Consider the following 24,098-nt stretch of genomic DNA (forward strand, 5'->3'; position numbering starts at 1 on the left):
TATTTATTTATTTATTTTGTGGACCTGGGGATGGAACCCAGAGGCATTTGACCTCCGAGCCATACCTCCTGCCCAATTTTTCATTTTTTACTTTGAAACAGGGTCTCACTGAGTTGCGAAGGGCCTCACTAAGTAGCTGAGGTGGTCTCAGCTTCCCAGATGCTGGGATTACCAGTGTGTACCACCATGCCCAGCTCAAAAGGGATTCTTGTACACTAAACTTGAAAGTGTTCAGGTTAAATCCACCAATGCTGAGTTCAAGGAGACGCAAAGCAACTCCTCCAACACCCTAGCTTCTGGTTCCTTCTTGCTGCACTCTGTAACCTCCAGCTGCAATGCACCCCATGACTCTGCTGTAGGTACCTGTGCTACAGCTAGGCCTGATCCAAGGTGAACAGTCAGATTCACCATATATAATTGCCTAACTTCATTTAATTTGGCTAGGGTGTCCATAGCAATGAATCTCCAAAATGTTTGTTGAGCAGACATCCCAGTGAGACCAGGTTATGTCAGTTTAGGAGTAATCAGGCAGATGGGCTGACCCAAACGAATCACTAGGTAATCCAGTTAGTTAAGTACTTCTTACTTGGCCAATACTGTTATGGTTTTGTACTGTTAGCGTTTGGGAGAACTGTCTCTGGGGACCTTTGTCAGGCTCCCCAAGACTATTCCCATAAAACCGCAGGTTCTTGTCCTGAGCTAAGGATAAATATGCAATAGCCTGGACTCTTGCTGAAGATTTCAAGGAATTTATTAAAAAGATATAAATACAGAAGACAGTTACACCCTCATGTTACCAAAGGGTAGCATGAACATAGTTCGAACGAAATCACCAAAGATTTCTGGACACAGAATATTCTTACAGCCAGTCCCTAACCCACAAAGGTCCGCCCCCCTCTAGGGCCAGTCTTTTGATGTGGGGGGTTCCTTCCTGCAGTCTGTCCTGTTTCCCTAAGCCCCAAAATGTGTTAATTGATCACCCCTTATGGCATCCTCTCCGAAGTCTGGGATCTCCTGAAGGCTTATGGCATCCTTCCACTTCCTTGGGAAATCTTATCTTTACAATGGAAAAGGCCCTGAAACTATCTCTATTGTCTTGCTAATCTCCCTTGGTCCCTGGAATCCTGCAGCTTCTTTTTCTGAAGCTCCTGGCTTCTTTACTACCAAAGATATATTTGAACAATTGAAAATCTTTTCCAATACTGATACATTAATACATTTTGAAACCTCTTCCCAATACTGGTTCTGAAGGGTTGGTGCAGGAAAGACCCAAGGCCAGCTGTCAGAGATATGCAAGCAGGCGAGCACAAGCTTTATGAAGACAGTCCAGCTCCCTTTTATATCAGGCAGCTGGGAGTAGGGGGCTTCCGCTCACAGCGGAAGATCGCTTAAGTATGGGGCGTTTACTGATTGGGTGGCTCATACCCCAGTGAGTGTATTATCAGGGACTGGTTGTTGGGCATCCCGTGCCCCCTTTGGCTGGCTATGAGGTAGTCAGCACAATCCGGAAGAGAAGCCGGAGAGGCGCCATCTTTGGCATGACTGGGCTGCTTATCCTAACAGGTACAATACCACAACAATTTAAAATACTGATACTAATATATGTGATATAAGAATTAACAAGCTAATTAAACAACTAAAAAGTTGAAAGCCTCAGTTGTGAAGTCCTCTGAAACTTAGTGAGACCTTGTTTCAAAATGAAGAATAAATTAGGGCTGGGAGTGTAGCTTGGAGATAGAATGTCCCTGGGTTCAATCCCTGTACCCCCCCCCAAAAAAAAAAAAGTTGAAAGGTTGATTTCTGGAATGATGGAGAAGATCATATTGTGAAATTAAATGAATGGGGAGAGGTATGTTTTTCAGATAAAATAAAGTTACTGAAATCTCAGTGTGAGAAGCCTAAGATTTTTTTTTTTTCTTTTCGGGTCTGGGGATGGAACCCAGGAGCATTCGACCTCCGAGCTACACCCCCTGCTCTATTTTTTATTCTTTATTTTGAAACAGAGTCTCACTGAGTTGCAAAGTAGCTGAGGATGTTCGCGAACCGCTATCCTCCTGTCTCAGCCTCCCAAATGCTGGGATTGTAAGCATGCGCCACCACGTCCGGCTAGCCTATTTTTTTTCTTCTTTATTTTGAACAGGGTCTCACTGGGTTGGAAAGGTCCTAAGTAGCTGAGGCTGTCCGTGAAGTACAAACTGCCATCCTCCTGTCTCAGCCTCCCCAATGAGGGGATTACAAGCATGCGCCACCACGCCTGGCTTTGAGAAGCCTGAGATTATGAAACTAGATGTGGGAATTATCCTCAGCCAACTGGTTGCATAAAAATCTCTAGAGGCAAATGAATTACTTCAATGGTTAACTTTATACATTATCTTTGTGCCATTGGGGATGGAAACAGGGGTATTGGACTTCCTAGCTACACTCTCTGACCTATTTTTTATTTATTTATTTATTTTTTGCCAGTCTGGGGATGGAACCCAGAGGCATTCAACCTCCAAGCTACACCCTCTGCCCAATTTTTTATTCTTTATTTTGAAACAGGGTCTCACTGAGTTGAGGAGGGCCTCACTAAGTAGCTGAGGCTGTCCGCGAACCACGATCCTCCAGTCTCAGCCTCCCAAATGTTGGGATTACAAGCATACGCCACCACACCCGGTTTATTCTTTATTTTGAAACAGGTTCTCACTAAGTTGCAGAGGGCCTCACTAAGTAGCTGAGGCTGTCTACAAATTGTGATCCTCTGGTCTCAGCCTCCTGAATGCTGGGATTACAAGCGTGTGCCACCATGCCCAGCCAAGACCTTTAATTTTTAACCTTGACACTTTCACCGAATTTGAAGCTCAAAAATAAATCACTATTGCTAGGACTGGCCACATGAGGAGGCAGAATAGTTATTTACTGACATCATGTAGGGGTGCTGAGAGGGCCTTTTGCCTAAAAATATCTCCCTGACATCAACCCTGTTTTCAACTAACTTTAAAATTATAGTAAAGAATGTTAAAACTATTATGTTAATTCCATTCTCTCTGGCTTAAGTCAGTGATTAAAGTACACCCACTGCCGGGCGTGGTGGCGCACGCTTGTAATCCCCGTGCTTGGGAGGTGGAGACAGGAGGATCGCGCAGGTTCGAAGCCAGCCGCGCGCGCTGGCTTAGGAGACCCTGTTTCCAAAAATGAAAATGAAAAAATAGGTCTGGGAGTGTAGCCCAGAGGTAGAAGGGCTTCCAGGAACCCCAGTACCACCAAAAAAAATAAATAAATAAATAAATAAATAAATAAATAAATAAAGTACACCCATGATGGGTGTTACGGTGGCCTCGTTGACCAGTGACACTTGGTCACCACCTCCTCCTTATTCTTCCTGGCTACGTCCTACTCTGCCCTTTTAGTACCATCAAAGCTGCCGTTGGCCACCAGCCACACAGGTCGCTCTGCGTGGTGCTGTGGTTTCTACAGATTCAATAGGACATTTTGTTAGAGTCGTAAAATCCATGTGATTAGACCCAGAGGCTCTGGGAGCATAGGCACTTCTCTGAGCATCAGATACTCCTCTAAAAGGAGAAGTAAAATTAGACTCTTCAATGTGGTCCTAGCCAGGTGTGGTGGCACACACGTGTAATCCTAGCACTTGGGAGGCTGAGATCACAAGTTCAGAGCCAGCCTCCTCAACCTAGCAAGGCTCTCAGCAGCCTCGTGAGACAGTGTTTCCAAATATGATATAAAATTGGACTGGGAGGTGTATCTTGGAGGTAGAATGTCCCTGGGTTCAATCCCCAGTACATACATGTATATATGTTCCTATACTGTACTATCATCACTACCTGGAGCTTGATAAGGGGAGAATCTCAGGCCTCATCACAGTCCCACTCAATTAAAATCTGCATTTTAAAAAGATCACCAAGCTAGGTGTGGTGCACACTTGTAATCCTAGCATTCGGGAGGCTGGGGCAGGAGGATTGCGGTTCTCAGCTACTTAGTGAGGTCCTTTGCAACTCAATGAGACCCTGTTTCAAAATAAAGAATAAAAAATTGGGGCAGGGGGTGTAGCTCAGAGGGCAAATGCCTCTGGGTTCCATCTCCAAACCCACAACAAAAAAAAAAAAAGAAAAGAAAAAGAAAGAAACTGAAGGGGTAGATAGATAGCCATATTCTGTCTAAGGCATAGACTTTTATCAACTTTTTTACACTGAAGAGTTTCTATAATCTATGTGATTTACTTTAATAGATTTTCTTTCTTCCTTTCTTTCTGCCTTTCTGTGTGATACGGAGGATTGAACCTAGAGGTATTCTACTCTTATGCTACATCCCTAGTCCTACTTTTATTTTTTATTTTAAAACAAGGACTCACTACATTGTAGAGCAAACCTGCTATTCTCCTGTGTCAGCCTCTCCAAGTACTGAGATTACAGGCATGAGTCACCATGCCTGGCTGGTATTTAATTTAATTTAATTTTATTTTATTATTATTATTATTTTTTTTTTTTTTTGGTGGTACTGGGGGTGGAACCCAGAGGCTTTCTACCTCCAGGCTATACTCTCAGACCTATTTTATACTTTATTTGGAGACAGGGTCTCACTAAGTTGCTGAGAGCCTCACTAAGTAGCTGAGGCTGGCTTCGAACCTGTGTGATCCTCCTGTCTCAGCCTCCCAAGCACGGGGATTACAAGTGTGCGCCACCATGCCCGGCTGGTATTTCATTTTAAATCTTAGAATCCAAGCCAGGTGTGGTGGTATACGCTTGTAATCCCAACATTTGGGAGGCTGAGACAGGAGGATCACGGCTCGACGACAGCCTCAACTACTTAGTGAGGCCCTGTTTCAAAATAAAGAATAAAAAATAGGGCTGTGAGTGTAGCTTAGAGGTAGAATGCCCCTGGGTTCCATCCTGGTACTGAAATAAATAAATAAATAAATAAATAAATAAATAAATAAATAAAAATAAATAAATAAATCTTAGAGTCCATACTGTAGTGCAAAATTTTAGCCCTGAAACCTTCCTTTTCACTTTCTTTTTTTTTTTTTGCCGGTCTGGGGATGGAACCCAGGGGCATTCAACCTTCGAGCTACAGCCCCTTCCCTATATTTTTATTCTTTATTTTGCAACCAGGTCTCACTGAGTTGCAGAGGGTCTCACTAAGTAGCTGAGGCTGTCCGTGAACCGCGATCCTCCGGTCTCAGCTTCCTGAATGCTGGGATTTCAAGCATGCGCCACCACACCCGGCCTTTCCCTTTCACATTTATATTCCTTAAAATTAAAATTCATTAGATCTAGATGCTTCTCTTATTTCCTTTCCTCATGAGGGATACAATAGCAAATGTGGTTCAGAGGTATACAAAAAAAAAAAAAAAACCCTCCAAAGAAACAGGTGCTTCCTAATAAAGAACACCTGGCTCCTTTATAATTTGGACAATGATACACATGTGGACACTATGCTGTGCACCAGCTCTAGCCACGGGCTTTGATCCTCCCCACATCATCGAGATGGACCACATACATCTCTATGAAGGCAAAGAATGTTGGGTTTGAAGCCCAACAAATCTAGGCTTCTCTGTGCCTCGATATCCTTGTCTGTAAACTGAAAATGGTAATCCCACCTCCCATGGTCATTGTGAGGATAGAATGAGAGATTATCTATAAGCACATGATAAGCATAAAAATCTTTTTTTTTCTTCCACCATGACACCCCAAAACAGAAAGATTTCAGTCTAGGATCGGCAAACCCCATGGAAGAGGAGCCAGTCCCTGCACACTGAAGCAGAGAGGATTAGGAGCGCAGAGCATCTTCTGTTCAAGGTAACGAATCAATTTGGTTAAGTTTTGGAGAGGGGAAACACTAATTCTCTCCAACTTAAAGCAATCAACTAACTGTCCAAGTTTGCCTGGAACTGAGTGTTTTTCTGGGCTGTGGGACTTTCAGTGCTAAACCAGGGGAGTCCCATTCAAACCAGCATGATGGTCATCCTATCTGTCCAGGAATAATTAGACTATCAAAAACTCTGGATTGATGGTGAATTTGTTCGAACTCCCCCCCCCCAATGCCACTCCTGAATGGCATGGGGCTGTGACTGCTTTCTGTATTTCTATCTTTTAATAAACTTATTTAAATCTTAAAAAAAAAAAAAACTCTGAATTGAGCTGGGCATGGTGGCACACGCTTATAATCCCAGCGTTTGGGAGGCTGAGACAGGAGGATCGCACAGGTTCAAAGCCAGCCTCAGGTACTTAGTGAGGCTCTCAGCAAATTAGTGAGACCTTGTTTCCAAATAAAATATAAAATAGGTCTGGGAGTATAGCCCAGAGGTAGAAAGCCTCTGGATTCCATCCCCAGTACCACAAAAAAAAAAAAAAACACCAAAACTCTGGATTGAGCTGGTGCACATTTGTAATCCCAGTACTTGGGAGGCTGAGCCAGGAAGTAACAGGTTCGTGGCTGGCCTCAGCTACTTAGTAAGGCCCTCTACAACTTAATAAGATCCTGTTTCAAAATACAAAATTAAAAAAAAAAAATAGGGCTGGGGGTATACCTTGAAGGTAGAATGCCCCTGGGTTCAATCCCTAGTATCAAAAAAAAAAAAAATTATCTCTGGATTGGCCCTTATCTGAATGGGAATAATTCTCCCCCCGAAATATCACGAAAGATTCAGATGTGATTTTTATACTCTTCGACTATATTAGTCCTCTTCCTTCTACTGCCAAACTTTTCCAGAATGGTCTCCACTCATCACATCTTTCTGCTCAGCACTCGTCCTCTTTCAAAGTCCCTCATCTGGAATAGCTCCAGAGCCTGGCAAAAGATCTTTAAATAGCGGTATTGGGGGGTGTAGAGGGTCCTGTCACCGGCATTCATTGTTTTCTCTTAAAGACATATTTTCAAATAACGTCACAAGAATGGAGAACAGTAAATGTATATCACAGATGTTTCCATCTTCAATAACACAGTTCTCAAGAACCATACTCCGTGATTCTGAAGGGTAAGAAGGGATTGGTCCAGAGCAGAGTCGATTGGCACCGCGCTCACAACAGCTCAGGTCTGGATTGTGCCGCAGCCTCTCGGAGCCTCCCTAGTGCTGGAGTCATGGTCGCAGGCAGCTTGGCGACAGCAGGAGAATAGAACAGACCCAGGCCACCATTCATCGTTTTGAGCAACAGGCAGGGCTGAGAGATGCTGGCTCCACCCCTCACAAGGGCCTCACCACCCAGGAGATCGAGGACCTCCACGTGGCAGAAGCCCTCCACAAACTAAAGCTGCAGAGCAGAGAGAAAGCAAAACAAAAGAAGCAGCCCGCGGCAGCCCAGTCTACCTCGAGCAGCACCCCTCACTCCTTCCCAAAGAAGAGGCCGGAGGCTGGTTTACTCCTGGTTCCTCTACAGCCTTCCCTGGCAGGCGTCTTAGCACCATGGATTCAGGAAGTGGGGCTAAGGATAGAAACTCGTCAGATAAATGGAAGCTCTTTAAACCAAGACCCCTTCAGAAGTCCGACTCTGGGGGCCTTGCCATCCAGGCTTATAGAGGAGCCCAGAAGCTCTCTCCCATGGGGCTGATCTGTGCCCAGGCCACCAGGATGGCTGAAGACCCAGCAGCTTTCAGACCTCCCAAGGTGGATGTCCCAATGATAGAAGGGAAGAAACCAGCGCCACAGAGCCATAATCTCAAACCCCGAGACTTGAATGTGCTCATACCCACCGACTTCTAGAGCGCTCTTATCCCAGGGATTCTGGATGGAGGGTTTCTTGTGCCTCATTCCCCTTTTACCTTCGCTCTGATATAGGAATGGCATATTTTTATTATATTTATTTATTTGTGTGTGTGTGTGTGTGTGTGTGTGTGTGTGTGTGTGTGTTACTGGGTATTGAACCCAGAGGCATTCTATCTTTGAACTACACCCCAAGCCCAATTTTATTTCTTATTTGGAAACAGTCTTGCTAGGTTGATAAGAGTCTCACTACTTGCTGAGGCTGTCCTCAAACCTGTGATCCTCCTGTTTCAGCTTCCCAAGTACTAGGATTACAGGTGTGCACCACCACGCTTGGATGCATGGTATATATTTTTTTAACTTTTTTTTTTTTTTTTTTTTGCGGGTTTGGGGATGGAACCAAGGGTCATTCCACCTCCGAGCTACACCCCCTGCCGTATGTTTTAGTCTTTATTTTGAAACCGGGTCTCATTGAGTTGCAGAGGGCCTCACTAAGTAGCTGAGGCTGTCCATGAACCGCGATCCTCTGGTCTTAGCCTCCCGAATGCTGGGATCACAAGCATGAGCCACCACGTCTGGCTTTAAAAACTTTTATAAGGGTAATGTGGGACACATAATTGATTCTGAGAAACAGTAATTAAGAGCGTGTTCTTGCGTGGAAGAAACTATTTTGTACTGTTGGTTTTTTGTTTTTTTGTTTTCGATGTTGGGAATGGAACCCAGGGGAATTCTACCTCTGAGCTACACCCCCAGCCCTATTTTTTTAGTCTCTTTATTTTTGAAACAGGATCTCACTGAGTTGCAAAGGGCCTCACTAAGTAGCTGAGGCTGTCCGTGAACCACGATCCCCCTCAGCCTCCCAAATGCTGGGATTACAAGCATGGGCCACCACACTCGGTTTGTACTGCTTTAAAGTAGTCTAAAACAATGTGAGCATTGACATGTCATGGCATAGAGGTGCCTGCTGACACATTTAAGCGACTGTGGCCCGTGACTGCTCATGTTATATATTCCAGCTTTGTCAGGAGGACCTAAGACTTGTTGAGATCTAAGCACAGTCAGCAGCTAGACTTAGCAGTACTCCCATCTTTCTAGGCTGAAACTGGAGTCTTCTTGCTTTTTCTCAACCTAATGGAACACTCTGTCCTGCAGCCATTTCTTTATGCCTCTTGGGCCACTGCTCTCTGCTGTTGGGGAGACGCTTCTCTTTTATAAATCACAGAACAAATACTAGTCTTGCATATCTCTTCTTGCACTTTTTTTTTTTTGGTGGTACTGGGGTTCCTGGAAGCCCTTCTACCTCCGGGCTACACTCCCAGACCTATTTTTACATTTTTTTATTTGGAAACAGGGTCTCCTAAGCCAGCGCGTGCGCCTGGCTTTGAACCTCGCAATCCTCCTGTCTCTGCCTCCCAAGCGCGGGGATTACAAGCGTGCGCCACCATGCCCGGCCTCTTCTTGCACTTTAAAGTGAGATTAGTTTAACTCTGATTTGGTTGAAAACTTCCTAAGGGAGAAGATTAAGTATACTGATTTGATTCTGATAATTGGATATTAAGGTTTTTGTTTTGTTTTGCAGCACTGGGCATCAGACACAGGGTCTTGCACATACAAGGCAATACACCACCAGCTTATTTAGAGTTAAAATATATTTAAAAAGAAAAAAGAAAAAACAAGAAAAAAAGAAAGAAAGAAAGAGAGAGAGAGAAAGAAAGGAAGGAAGGAAGGAAGGAAGGAAGGAAGGAAGGAAGGAAGAAAGAAAGAGAAAGAAAGAAAGAAAGAAAGAAAGAAAGAAAGAAAGAAAATGTTAAGAGCTGGGCGTGGTGGCACACACTTGTAACCCCAGCATTTGGGAGGCTGAGACCAGAGGATCGTGGTTCATGGTCAGCCTCAGCTACTTAGTGAGGCCCTCTGCAACTTAGTGAGACCCTGTTTCAAAATAAAGAATAAAAATTAGGGCTGGGAGCCAGGCGTGGCGGCCCACACTTGTAATCCCCACGCTTGGATGGCAGAGACAGGAGGATAGTGCAGGTTAAAAGCTAGCCTTGCTGGCTTAAGAGAGCCTGTTCCCAAATAAAAATATAAAATAGGTCTGGGAATGTAGTCCGGAGGTAGAAGGGTTTCCAGGAACCCCAGTACCACCAAAAAAAAAAAAAAAAAAAAAAAAAAAATTAGGGCTGGGGATGTAGCTCAAAGGTAGAATGTCCCTGGGTTCCATCCCTACAAGAAAGAAAGAAAGAAAGAAAGAAAGAAAGAAAGAAAGAAAGAGTAAAATAACAATTAAAACAGAAAATGTTAAACTTTAAGAGTTAAAGGAGATGGTATTATAGTAGATTATAGACTTGAGTTGCATGTGAAATTAGTTTCATCTTATTTTGACTTCTTTGTCTAGGTTAGGGCCTGAAACTTTTGGAGGGGAGATGAAAGAGTTCAAAATATTTTATTATAAAAGCTTATTTCACTGAAATGAGCCTGATACCGTTATACAACATACATCTTACTGAGGAAAGAAAGCAGAGAAACTGCCTTTTATTTCTCATTATTGTGTACACATTTCTTGTCTTGAACACTGTCTCAAATATTTGCTGATTTTTGTTTTGGGTAGTATTTTGTTTACATATGGAGCTTGACCTACTCATAGAAAAGCCCTGGAATCTAAAATGGTCAAAACAACTAATTTATTTGTCTTCTGTTGCAATTTTTCATTTTGATGACAAAAAATTCTGACCACCGTCAAAAGAAAAAGAAAAGAGAAAGAAGAGATTGGTGTATCCCCAGTACCCTCCAGTCAGACACATCCTGGCTGCCAGGACAGAGTTCTCGCTAGACACCTGGAGCCCAAGAACCAGCCCAGCCCTATTTTTCTCTTCCCAGAAACTGAGCTAAACTTTTATGACAGAATAAGCTGGTAAATATAGACCTGGACATTACTGGTGCTGGTAGCTTTTTTCACAAAGCTTTATTCCTTCCATGATCTGCCTCTTCTTTTCCTACCAGAAAACCGGCTGGGGGCTCTGAGTCTCCCAGACTCTGTCCTCTATTGATGAACTGCTATCCCAAGTAGAAGGCAGGTGGTCACATTCTCCCAGCCAGGCCATAGGCTTGCGGACATCAGAATGTGTGCATAATAGCTGTCCCCTCCCCACTGAAGAAACACCGCAATTGGAATGGCCAGTGGTCCCACAACTAAAACGTCTCATTTGTTCTGGCAAGAGCTCTTCGGGGACGTCCCAGATGCAGTGATACTGCTGTCATTACTTTTTGCAGTAGCGTTTGAGGCATGGCTCACTCTCCTCTATCTGTGACAGTATGGTCCGGACGTGCTGAGTTCTCTGGACCTCTCCTCTGGTTCTACTTCTTCCTGGATTCAAACCCCAATAACAAAAAGAAAGAAGGGAAGAAGGAAAAAAGAAAGAGAAAGAAGAGAGAGAGAGAGGAAGGAAGGAAGGAAGGAAGGAAGGAAGGAAGGAAGGAAGGAAGGAAGGAAATTAAGCCAATACTCTAAATTCTGAGGCCGGTGTGGTGGCACACACTTGTAATCTCAGTACTTGGGAGGCTGAAACAGGAGGATCACACAAGTTCGAAGCCAGCCTCAGCTACTTCGTGAGGCTCTCAGTAACTTAGTGAGATTCTGTTTCCAAATAAAGTATAAAATAGGTCTTGGAGTATAGCCCTGAGGTAGAAAAGCCCCTGGGTTCCATCCCCAGTACCACCAAAAAAAAAAAAAAAACCCAAAACAAAATACTTATTAATAAGAGCAAACATGTGCAGGTCGCATCCTAGGAGACAAGCACTGTTCTAAGAGATTCATGTATATTTAATTCATTTAGTTCTTACAACAGCACCATGGGGTAGGTACTATTATCATCCTCCCTTCACAGTTGGGAAACTGATGAGCAAGGACGTTAGGTCCCTGTGTAGTGCCGTAGCTGCCGACCTGAATGCAGCGCAGGACTGCAGCCTGCGTGGTCTGCCTCCTAACCTTTATTGCCGCTCACAAAAATCTGCAACCTCACTTCCTCTGGAAAATTTGGAAGACCTGGCAACACATTCCCGTGTGGGACCATTGACTGGAGCTGAAGGCAGGGTATCCCTCCTTCTCGCCGCAGTCCCCGCTTAGCCTGCATCCTGCGCCTTTGGGACTGGGCCCCTGCGCTAGCCACAGCACAGCTGAAGGTACCAAGGTGATGGCTCGTGTTAGATATGTCACAGGCCTTCGACACTGCCCCAGACATAACTGGGTATCAAGCTGGCTTCTCAGTAGACAGGAAGCCCCAGTGAGAGACAGTTAAGGGGTAACTTGAGCCAGACTAGGGGATGGGTGTTGGAAGAGGCAGTGGGAATGCCTGAGTAATTGACAGTAGATGAGGGAGAAAAGTTATAAGAAGCAGAAGTTAGCTGGGTGTGGTGGTGCACACTTGTAATCCCAGCATTTGGGAGGCTGAGACAGGAGGATCACAGTTCGTGGCCAGCTTCAGCTACTTAGTGAGGGAGCCCTTTGCAACTCAGTGAGGCCCTGTTTCAAAATAAAGAATAAAAAATAGGACGGGGGGTGTAGCTCACCACCAAAAAAAGAAGAAGCAGAAGTTGTGTGTCCCATGGTTGGTAGGTGACATGTGCCATCAGAGGGCAGTGGAGGTCAATGAAAGCGCATGGGCCAGTGTGGTCTGGCTTGGAAACTCGATTCCATCACTTACCAGCTGTATGACCTTGGTAAGTTACTTAACCTCCTCAGGCTTCCACATCCTTGACTGTAAAATGGGGGTGATACCTTCAGGGCAGGGAGAGGCATTAAATGTAGACTCTTTTTGGCCTTTATTAATATAAATAACCACAATGCTTTTCTTACTAATCATTATTGATATTTTCTCCTAGAGTTAAGAAGAAAGAAGAAATTGGGAAGTTATGGTAAGTGCCACATGCTTATTGGAGCTTCACCTTTCAGAGGTCTAGATCTTGATTTATTTACCCTGTAGCCCAAGCAGCTGCCAGGCTTGTCCTTATGGTTTAGTAATGTTTATTGGCAAGAAAGTGGCACAGAGTAAGGGGAAAGCTGAGAGCTGAGAATGATCTGTAAGCACAATTTTAGTTTTATTTATTTATTTACTTATTTATTTATTGCGGGTCTGGGGATGGAACCCTGGGGCATTCGACCTCTGAGCTACACCCTCTGCCCTATTTTTTATTCTTTATTTTGAAACAGGGCCTCACTAAGTTGCCAAGGCTGTCCATGAACTACGATCCTCTGGTCTCGGTCTCCCAAATGCTGAAATTACAAATGTGTGCCACCATGCCCGGCTTTTAGTTTCATTTAAAAGTAAGGTTCCTAGCTGGACGTGGTGGCACATGCTTGTAATCCCTGCACTTGGGAGGCGGAGACAGGAGGATCACGCAGGTTCGAAGCCAGCCACGCTGGCTTAAGAGACCCTGTTTCCAAATACAAAGTATAAAAAAATAGGTCTGGGAGTGTAGCCCAGAGGTAGAAGGGCTTCCAGGAACCCCAGTACCACCAATCAATCAATCAATAAATAAATAAATAAATAAATAAATAAATAAAAGTAAGGTTCCCGCCGGGTGTGGTGACACACACTTGTAATCCATCCCAGTGCTTGCGGGGCTGGGGACAGGAGGATCAGCAGCCAATCTTAGCAACTTAGTGAGACCTTTTCCAAATAAAAAATAAAATAGGGCTGGTGGTATATCTCAGAGGTAGAAGGCCCCTGGGTTCAATCTCTAGAACCAGCATAAATAAATAAGTTAAATATAATAAATAAATACATAAATAAAACACAGAAGCCAGGCATTTGGGATACGGATTCGGTTCATGGTCAGCCTCAGCTACTTAGTGAGGCCCTTTATAATTCAGTGAGACCCTGTTTCAAAAACTAAAAAAAATAGGGCTGCAGGTGTAGATTGGAGGTAGAATATCCTTGGGTTCCATCTCCAGTGCCGCAAAGAAAACAAACAAAAAAATAAAACACCACAGTCAGATGTGTGCTGAGCTGCTCTTGCAGTACTCATTGCTGCCTGTCCCTTGTTTCTTGCCGTGTCCAGGGCAAGGCCCGCAGGCCCCCACCGGGGCAGCACCAGCACTGCGAGGGGTGTGTCAACCTGCACTGCCACGTTCCCGTGGAGCCCGGCGTCTCCTGCCTGGTAATAAACTGCCATCTGCTCTGTGGGGCCACCTTCCACATGTGCAAAGAGGCCGAGCACGCGCTCCTCTGCCCTTTAGAGCAGGTCCCGTGCCTGAACGCCGAATACGGCTGCCCCCTTTCCATGCCCCGCCACAAGCGGGCCAGGCACCTGCAGGCCTGCCCTGCCAGCGTGGTCTGCTGCTCCATGGAATGGAACCGCTGGCCAAACGTGGACTCCGAGACGACCCTTCACCAGAACATCATGAAAGAGACGCCCAGTGAGGAGTGTTTGGACACCGCCCTGGCCCTCCAGGACCAGAAGGTCCTCTTCAGGTCCTTGAACATGGTAGAGCTGTTCCCAGAGACTAGAGACGCCACCGAAAAGGAGCCCGCTGTGAACAGCGAGGCCTGTGGGGAGCAGGCGCAAGGGGCCGTAGGGGGCGCGGATGCCAGCTGGGTACCACTCGGCGGCCTGTCAACCGCCATAGGGGAGATGAAAGAGCTGAGTCAAGAGGAAAGGGAGGCGTTGGCCAAAACCAAAGAAGGGATAGACCTGGCCAAGTTCGACAAGTGGGAAAACATATTCAGCAAGGAGCACGCGGCCTCTGCCCTAACAAGTTCGCAGGTGGCGCCGGTGAGGTGTGAGAGCGAGAGCGGGGACCCGGCAGGGGCAGAGCAGGGGGCCAGTGGCAAGCACGAGGCAGGTGGGCAGGCTGCCGCCCAGGGGAAGGATCCGCAGCCAGACCAGAGGCCTCGGGACTTTCTCTCCGCGGAAACCACAGGGCTTGCGCCCTGGCAGGACGGGGTTCTGGAGAGGCTGAAAACTGCTGTGGATGCCAAGGACTATAACATGTATCTGGTGCACAACGGGCGGATGCTCATTCACTTCGGCCAGATGCCGGCCTGCACGCCCAAGGAGAGAGACTTTGTGTACGGCAACCTCGAGGCCCAGGAAGTGAAGACCGTTTACACCTTCAAGGTTCCCGTGAGCTACTGTGGGAAGCGGGCTCGGGTCGGAGATATCATGCTGAGCTGCAGGCCCAGCGAGCACAAGGCGGTAGATACCTCGGACTTGGGGATCCCGGTGGAGGACCTGCCCAAGTCAGATCTCATCAAGACCACCCTCCAGTGTGCCTTGGAAAGAGAACTCAAAGGCCACGTCATCTCGGAATCCAGGAGCATCGATGGGCTGTTCATGGATTTCGCCACGCAGACATACAACTTCGAGCCTGAACAGTTTTCCTCGGGGACGGTACTGGCTGACCTCCTCACCCCTGCCACCCCCGGGGGACTCCACGTGGAACTCCACAGCGAGTGTGTGACCAGGAGGCACAACAAGAGCAGCTCGGCCTTTACCTTCACCTGCAACAAATTCTTCCGGAGGGATGAATTCCCCCTGCACTTCAAGAACGTCCACACGGACATTCAGTCGTGTCTCAACGGCTGGTTCCAGCATCGATGTCCCCTCGCCTACCTGGGATGTACGTATGTTCAAAACCATTTCCGTCCTCCGGGACAGAAGGCAAAAGTAATCTACAGTCAGGAGCTCAAGACCTTCGCCATCAAGCCGGAGGTGGCTCCGGAGCTGAGTGAGACCGGGAAGAGCAACCACCGCTCAGACCAAGTGGGAAAAAGCCAGCGTTCCCTAACCAGCCTGCCCCTTGAGGTTCTGCAGTACATCGCCGGCTTCTTGGACAGCATCAGCCTGTCCCAGCTCTCCCAGGTGTCAGTGCTGATGAGGAATATCTGTGCCACGTTGTTACAGGAAAGAGGGATGGTCCTCCTGCAGTGGAAGAAGAAGAGGTATTCCCATGGAGGCACCTCCTGGAAAGTCCACAGAGAGGCAAGTTAACACTTATTCATTTGCTCAGAAAATATCTATTAAAAGTTTTCTGTGAGCTGGGGGCATGGTGGTGCATGCTTATAATTCCAGCATTCGGGAGGCTGAGACAAGAGGATCGTAGTTCGCAGACAGCCTCAGCTATTTAGTGAGGTCCTCTGCAACTCAGTAAGACCCGGTTTCAAAATAAAGAATAAAAAATAGGGCAGGGGCTGTAGCCCAGAGGTCGAATGACCCTGGGTTCCATCCCCAGACCCGCCAAAAAAAAAAAAAAGTTTTCTGTGAGCCGAGCATGGTGGCGCACGCTTGTAATCCCCGCATTGGGGAGGCTGAGACAGGAGGATCGCAGTGTGTGCTTCATGGACAGCCTCAGCTACTTAGGCCCTTTCCAACAACCCAGTGAGACCCTGTTTCCAAATAAAGAATAAAAAATAGGGCAGGGGCTGTAGCTCGGAGGTCGAATGCCCCTCGGTTTCATCCTAAGACCCGCAAAAAAAAAAAAAAAAAAAAAAAAAGCTTTCTGTGGACGGGCGTGGTGGCGCACACTTGTAATCCCAGTACTTGGGAGGCTGAGACAGGAGGATGATGCAATTAAATAAAATAAAAAAGCTTTCTGTGTGCCGAGCATTGTACTAGGTATCGAGACAGTTGCTAGAATAAAACTGACTCAAGGAGATTACTTTAGCAGGGGAAACAGGCTATAAATATATAAATATAATCAGGGAGTGGTATAACATGCCTGCAATCCTATGACCTGGAAGGCTAAGAGGAGGATTGCAGGCTGGAGGCCAGCCTCAGAAATTTAGACCTTATTTCAAAATAAATTTTACAAAATTAAAAGAACTGAGGTATAGCTCAGAGGTAAAATTCCTCGGGGTTCAGTCCCAGTGTCTGACTGTCTGTCTGTCTCTCCTGATTATGTACATTGCTATGTATCTACATGGATCCAGGTGGTGGTGAGCGTGTAACCTGTGTCCTGACCGTCCTCCATCCTTCCCCAAGGGGTCTGTCCCCAGAGGCTGATCTCTGCAGACTGCCTCCACTGGCTCCCTTGCCCCCAGCTTCCAGAGGGGCTCGTTCAGCGTGAGTGTATCCGCAGGAGGGGAGAGAAGAATGGGTTGAAGGAACTACTTTTCTGCCTTCTTCCCCACATCTCCCTCCCATCATGACACTCTGAACTGGCTCCATTCCTCCACGGAAGGTGGCTCTCTCCAACAGCTGCTTCTGCTGGGTGCCAGTGACCAACCTTCTTCCCCTCCAGGATGAGGGCAACCGCACTCTAGACTGTAACTAGCCCTGAGGACTGCACTATAGCTTGTTTCCTTCTCATAACCTGCTCACATATTTGTAAATCATTCCTTTTAAAAATTCTCTTGGAAGCCGAGCGTGGTGGCTCACGCTTGTGATCCCAGCATTCGGGAGGCTGAGACCTGCAGGATCACAGTTCGCGGACAGCCTCAGCTACTTAGTGAGGCCCTCTGCAACTCAGTGAGACCCGGTTTCAAAATAAAGAATAAAAAATAGGGCAGGGGGTGTAGCTCAGAGGTCAAATACCCCTGGGTTCCATCCCCAGACCTGCAAAAAAAAAAAAAAAAAAAAAAACAAACTCTCTTGAAGTTACCTAATTTGTGTGTGTGTGTGTGTGTGTGTGTGTGTGTGTGTGTGTGTATGTGTGTGTGTGGTACTGGGGGTGGAATCTAGGGGCTTTTCTACCTCCAGGCTATACTCCCAGACCTATTTTTTTTTTTTTTGATAGAGGGAGCCCAGGGCCTTTGCATTTTATTTATTTATTTATTTATTTATTTATTTATTTATTTATTTATTTTTGTGTGTGTGTGGTACTGGGGGTGGAACCCAGAGTCTTTCTACCTCCAGGCTACACTCCCAGACCTATTTTTTATACTTTTTATTTGGAAACAGGGTCTCACTAAGTTGCTGAGAGCCTCACTAAGTAGCTGAGGCTGGCTTCGAACCTGTGCAATCCTCCTGTCTCAGCCTTCCAAGCACGGGGATTACAAGCGTGCGCCACCACGCCCGGCTTCCCAGACCTATTTTATATTTTATTTATTTATTTTTGCGGGTCTGGGGATGGAACCCGGGAGCATTTAACCTCTGAGCTATACCCCCTGCCCTAGTTTTATTTTTTTTTTTAAATTCTTTTTCATTTGAAACTGGGTCTCACTAAGTTGCAGAGGGCCTCACTAAGTAGCTGAGGCTGTCTGCAAACCACGATCCTCCAGTCTCAGCTTCCCAAATGCTGGGATTACAAGTGTGCGCCACCATGTCTGGCTTATTTTATATTTTATATAAAAACAGGATTTCACTAAGTTGCTGAGAGCCTCACAAAATAGCTGAGGCTGGCTTCAAATCTGTGCAATTCTCCTGTTTCAGCCTCCCAAGTACTGGGATTACAAGCATGTACCACTACACCTGGCTCTTGAGGTTACCTAATTTTTTTTTTGGTGGTACTGGGGGTGGAACCCAGAGGCTTTCTACCTCCAGGCTATACTCCTAGACCATATATATATATATATATATATATATATATATATATATATATATATTTTTTTTTTTTTTTTTTTTTTTTAATTTCGAAACAGGGTCTCACTAAGTTGCCGAGAGCCTCACTAAGTAGCTGAGGCTGGCTTTGAACCCCTGCAATCCTCCTGTCTCAGCCTCCCAAGCGTGGGGATTATAAGCGTGCGCCACCCATGCCTGGCGAGGTTACCTAATTTGATTGTGACATCTCTTTCCTGTTGGAACTATAATTAGTACAGTAGGGCAAAAATTTTCCCCAGTCATATGTCAATGGATTGATTTTTTGTTGTTGTTGTTGTTGTTGTTGTTGTTGTTTTGTTTTTGTTTTTGCAGTGCTGGGAATCAAACCTAGGGCTTTGCACATGCTAGGCAAGGATTCTACCACTGAGTGGCACCCCAACCCTCAACATTTAAAAAAAAAAGTTTTTGGAGCTGGCTGTAGTGGCATATGCCTGTAATCCCAGTATTTGGGAAGCTGAGACAAGAGGATCGCTGGTTCAAGGCTAGCTTCAGCAATTTAGTGAGACCTTGTTTTAAAATAAAAATAAAAACCAGGCGTGGTGGCGCACGCTTGTAATCCCAGCATTCGGGAGGCTGAGACAGAAGGATCGCGGTTCGCGGACAGCCTCAGCTACTTCTTTGCAACTCAGTGAGACCCTGTTTCAAAATAAAGAATAAAAAAGAGGGCTGGGGGTGTAGCTTGGAGGTAGAATGCCCCTGGGTTCCATCCCCAGTACTGAAAATAAATAAATAAATAAATAAATAAATAAATATAAAAAGGGCTAGGGATGTAGCATGGAGGTAGAATGCCTCTAAATCTAATCCCCAATAGCCCCTCAAAAAAGTGTTTGCCTTTCATAAAGGCATTTTGAAATTCCAAATAAATTTGATCCACTGATTTCCCCTTGCCCAAATGCTTACTTTTTCAGAAAATTGCTGTCTATATCAAAGCATCTTTCCTCTTAGTAACACCTGTGTTACCTTTTTCTCAATTGGGTCATATTTGCTTACCTGTAGTAAAGAAGCAAAACTCCCTAATTCATCATATCTAAGGTGCCTGTAATAGTCTTTCTCATAGTAAATATTTTGGTAATATGAACCATGAGTAAGTAATACCTATTTAGGTTAATAATTCTATCATCTCACTGTTCCCAGTCTTCCCAATATGGGGTGTTTGCAAACTGCATTGGTGAGTTAGAATTATTTGTATCTATTTTATTTTATCTAAAACATCTTATATATTCCCATTATTTATTCCCTATGGAGTCTTCTTCAAAAAATAATTATAAGTGGGGGCGCACGCTTGTAATCCCAGCATTCGGGAGGCTGAGACCTGGAGGATCGCGGTTCGCGGACAGCCTCAGCTACTTAGTGAGGCCCTCTGCAACTCAGTGAGACCCGGTTTCAAAATAAAGAATAAAATATAGGGCAGGGGGTGTAGCTCGGAGGTCAAATGTCCCTGGGTTCCATCCCCAGACCTGAAAAAAAAAAAAAGACTCTTGCTAAGTATCCATTCCTGTATCTGTGTGTTAAATATGGACTCTAGCCGTGTGTTAGGAGTAAACGTAAATAAGACTATGATGCCGCCTTTGCAAATATTATTATATAAAACTACCTCATATCTTCCTGTATAAAACAGGTGCAAATGACTTCGTTTACATACTAGAAATCTCACTTTTTAGGTGGGCACTCAAAGAGAAAAGGGAAACTGTTCTTCTAAAATCCTAATAAATACTTTTTTTTTTTTTGAGGGTCTGGAACCCAGGGGCATTTGACCTCCGAGCTATACCCCCTGCCCTATTTTTTATTCTTTATTTTGAAACAGGGTCTCACTGAGTTGCAGAGGGCCTCACTAAGTAGCTGGGGCTGGCCGCGAACCGCCATCCCCCTTTCTCAGCCTCCCAAATGCTGGGATTACAAGCGTGCGCCACCACGCCCGGCTTGAAATACTTTTCTTAAACAGAAACAAGGCAAAACTCTGAGGGTGAAGGAATCAGGTTAACAGGGTATCAGGTCATGCCTACACTCAACAGCCAGATTTTAATAATAGTGACTTTGTCAGCACATCCTAGGTGGGAAGTCCAGAGAGTATTTCACTGAGGACTGACCCTAAAGTTCTCCTTTGGGGTCCTAGTGAGGTCCTTATTTAGTTAGGATTCTTTTAATTTCAAGCAATAGGAAGTAAACTGAAAGTAATAAACAATGAATAGAATTCACTAGCCTATATAACTAAAAAGTTCAAAGGTAATGGTTTCAGGTAAGACTCAGTTTATCAGCTCACCAGGCATGATAACGCACACCTATAATCCTGGTGCTTGGGAGGCTGAGATTTAGCAAGGCCTACAGCACCTTAGTAAGACTTCGTTTCAAAATAAATAAGTGAAGCCGGGCGTGGTGGTGCACACTTGTAATCCCCGTGCTTGGGAGGCTGAGACAGGAGGATCGCACGGGTTCGAAGCCAGCCTCAGCTACTTAGTGAGGCTCTTAGCAACTTAGTGAGACCCTGTTTCCAAATGAAATATAAAATAAGTCTGGGAGTATAGCCTGGAGGTAGAAGGCCCCTGGGTTCCACCCCCAGTACCACCAAAAAGAATAATAAATAAATAAATAAATAAATAAATCGATAGATAGATAGATAGATAGATACGTGAAAAAGAACTAGAGGTATACCTTGGGGGTAGAGCATCATTGAGTTTGGTGCCCCTGGTACTAAAAAAAATCCCAAATAATCTTTTTTCATATCGCTATTTCTGCAATATTAGTTTCATTCTAAGACAGTTCTTCCCTGGTGGCGGCTGGCAGCTCTTGGCCTCTACTACTTCCCAATACAGAAGAAAAAAGATAATCTTCTTTGTGAAATCTCAAACAAAAGTTCTGGTACTAATTTGAACCGTTGTCTACTCTAGAAAGAATCCCTCTAGTGTGGAGAATCAAGGGAGGGCATGTGTCACTGTGCTGATGGGCGTCTGTCCTTCCCACACAACTACTAGGCTGGCTGGAGAGATTAACGATAGAAGGGGAAAGTAGGAATTGGGTGCTGGGAAAGGAACTAAGGAGAGTCCTCTGGGAGCTAAGCACGGGAAGAACCAAGAGGCATTTCCTCATCTTGTTCAGCAACAGCCAGCCTGAGGCTTTGCTCCCAGGTTTACCTTTGAGCTTCTGTTTTTCCCAACAGATCTGGCAGTTCAGCAGCCTCTTCTCCAACATCAAAAGCTGGGAGTTTAACGAAGTCATTTCCATGTCGGAGCATCTTAAGTCCTGTCCTTTCAACGTTGTGGAGCACAAGACTGATCCGGTTCGCTTGACCAGCATGCGTCAGCCGCATGAGCAGGTCCCAGAGAGCTTAGTCTCCACCTTCAGGGCCCTCCGAGCAAGGCACACCTAAGGATTCAGATGGCATTACTCCTGAATTTCTCCTGGGAATTAATAATATTAATAATAATTATTATTAACATAATAACCACTATTATATAGTAATAATTATTGGTATACTAATTACTAATTATTATTATTATTATTTTGGTACTGGAGGTTGAACCCAGAGGCATTCTACCTCTAACCTATATCCCCAACCCTATTTTAATTTTTTTAATCCGGGAATAGGGTCTCACTAAGTTACTGAAAGTCTTATTAAATTGCTGAGGCTGATCTTGAACCTGGGATCCTCTGTCTCAACTTCCCAACTACTGGAAATATAGGCAATGCACCACCACACCCAACCTTCTGGGAATTACTGAAAGTAGGACAGCATGTGGGTTGAGAAATCTATCTATAGATTGTCTATCTGCTTCTCTGGGTGTATCAGATCATCCAATGTTCTTTGGACCCTCAACAGTAGCACTCGGCCTAAGAATTTTCTAAGCTATGGCTAGTACTGTGGTGCCACATCCATAACTGACTTCCTTTCCTTTCCTTTTTTTTTGGAGGGGGGGGTGCTGGGGATGGAACCCAGGGGCATTCTACCTCTGAGCTACACCTACAGCCCTATTTTTTATTCTTTATTTTTAAACAAGATCTCACTAAGTTGCAGAGGCCCTCACTAAGTAGCTGAGGCTGGCTGTGAGCCTGTGATCCTCTTGTCTTATCCTCCCAAGTACTAGGATTACAAGTGTGTGCCACCACACCTGGCTCCTTTAAAAAAAAAAAATTATGTTGTTTCTAGAATAGATCAATCTGAGGAGAAAATAAGTAACTTAAGGCCACTTGGAAATGTAGCTCAAGTCCCTAGAAGGTGAGAGAACAATGAAACTCCATAACCAGTACTGGCTTGTGATTCTACAAAGGGTTCTTAGCTTAGAAACGTGGGGCAGGTGATGCAGACAGTGGCTAGGTACAGAGTTACCTCCCAGGGCACCAGGGTGAAGGTTCTGGGGCTGGGGCTGTTTTAATAGTCAAGTCCAGGGCTCCTTTCATTGGCTCTAAGCCCAGGTGGTCCCAGCTCAGCCTCGTGAAGTAGCGACCCCTGGCGGAGTACAACGGCCTGGAGACTCCACAGGTCAAGGGAAGAGGGAAGTTAGGAGGTCACAGTCTCTTATGTGAATTCTTAGCAGGGTATAGAAGAAAATCCTTGAAAAATGAAGGAGAGTCCAGAAGAAACTATGTTTAGGGAGAAAGTTAGGGCAAAAAGCTACAAGTCTACTTTCTAATATTTTAGTAATAATCCAAGAGTAAAGGTTGTTTTTTTCTGAAAAGTGTATTAATGGCCTGGGTTAAGGAGAGCAGACATAGCCCAGTTCTACCCTGTGCCATCTGAAATGACCTCAGTTTATAACACCAACCTCAGGGTCATGCTGGAATGCACAAAGTGGCCACACATTTGATGAAGTCCAGACAAGGCCCAGTTCAGTTCCTGTGGCATTGGTCACCAGGTCCTGGACATCACTATGCTAACCAGTTGGGGGTCTTGAGGGAAAGTCATGTAAACATAATGGTTCCCTGAAATTGCTCCTAACTCTTGCTGATCATGCCTCTGGCCTGTCACAAATAGATACTTCTCTTCAAACAGTGAATATTCATGAAAACAGAAGAGAAAAAAAAGTCCACAATAGAAACCAGTATCCCCCAGAGCAGGATTTCTCAACTTTGAAACCATTGACCTTCTGAATCAAATCATTCTTCTTCATAATGGACTGTCCCACATATTATAAAATACTTAGCAGCATCCTTGGCTTCTATCCATTAAATGCCGGTAGCACCCCACAGTGAATAAAGATGTCTCCAGACATTGAAGAATGTCCTCTGGGAGCAAAGCGGCTCCTGGTTGAGAACCACTGTCCTAAGGGATGCCACCACAGTGACAAGTTAGGATACGCTTAGAATTAGTACAACAAAATACTTCACACGGCTACTCATAATGGCCGATTTAATGCATCGCTTACTTATTTACTAAATAGGTTTCAGATGGTTTACTAGATAGGTTTCAATTGGGAACCAGGTAGAGCTGATGTGCCTCATATGGTTTTATGATTGTGCCACATGCAAGAACATCTTTCTGCTCTCTTCAGGTACAGACAGGAAAGTCAAGTTACTTACCTGCTGTTTATTTCTCTCTTCCCTCAATTGGTGCCATTTTCCAGCAGTCCTCAAGACAGTGAGAAATAGGGAACGGGAGAGGGGAGATAGCTATGCTAGGGAACGCAGAGCACAGAGAATCCACCCAGCGAGTCTCATCAATTTGCGTGCTTGTGAGTCTCTCCCTGAGCACGGCTTGGAGCTGTATCCATGAAGCCGGTCACACTTCTGAGAAGAGCCAGGAAGACAGCAGAGCAAGTCTCAGACTGGAAATATGTTTCTTTCATTCTTCTGTGCCAGTTGGTACTATTTGCTAATGTAATTCTATTTTTCCTAATCTTTATCATTTGGTTTATGTTTCATATTTGTATATAATTCA

At 45.1% G+C, this 24,098-nt stretch overlaps 2 protein-coding genes across 2 annotated transcripts; both read left to right on the forward strand.

Moving 5' to 3' along the window:
* Positions 1 to 7,399: 7,399 nt before the first annotated feature.
* On the forward strand, positions 7,400 to 7,696 carry LOC308263750 (putative monooxygenase p33MONOX; the record flags this gene model as incomplete). Its single annotated transcript, XM_080696790.1, has 1 exon — positions 7,400 to 7,696. One exon carries the CDS (start codon positions 7,400 to 7,402, stop codon positions 7,694 to 7,696), a length of 297 nt encoding a protein of 98 aa, XP_080552916.1.
* Positions 7,697 to 12,310: 4,614 nt separating this feature from the next.
* Positions 12,311 to 21,593, forward strand: FBXO40 (F-box protein 40; the record flags this gene model as incomplete). The annotated part of the gene is made up of 3 exons (XM_080696527.1): positions 12,311 to 12,409; positions 13,751 to 15,673; positions 21,384 to 21,593. 3 exons carry the CDS (start codon positions 12,311 to 12,313, stop codon positions 21,591 to 21,593), a joined length of 2,232 nt encoding a protein of 743 aa, XP_080552653.1.
* Between the last annotated feature and the right edge of the window lie 2,505 nt (positions 21,594 to 24,098).

This window comes from Muscardinus avellanarius (genome assembly GCF_963383645.1).
Source record: "Muscardinus avellanarius genome assembly, chromosome: 5".
In the NCBI taxonomy this organism is placed as follows: Eukaryota; Metazoa; Chordata; class Mammalia; order Rodentia; family Gliridae; genus Muscardinus; species Muscardinus avellanarius.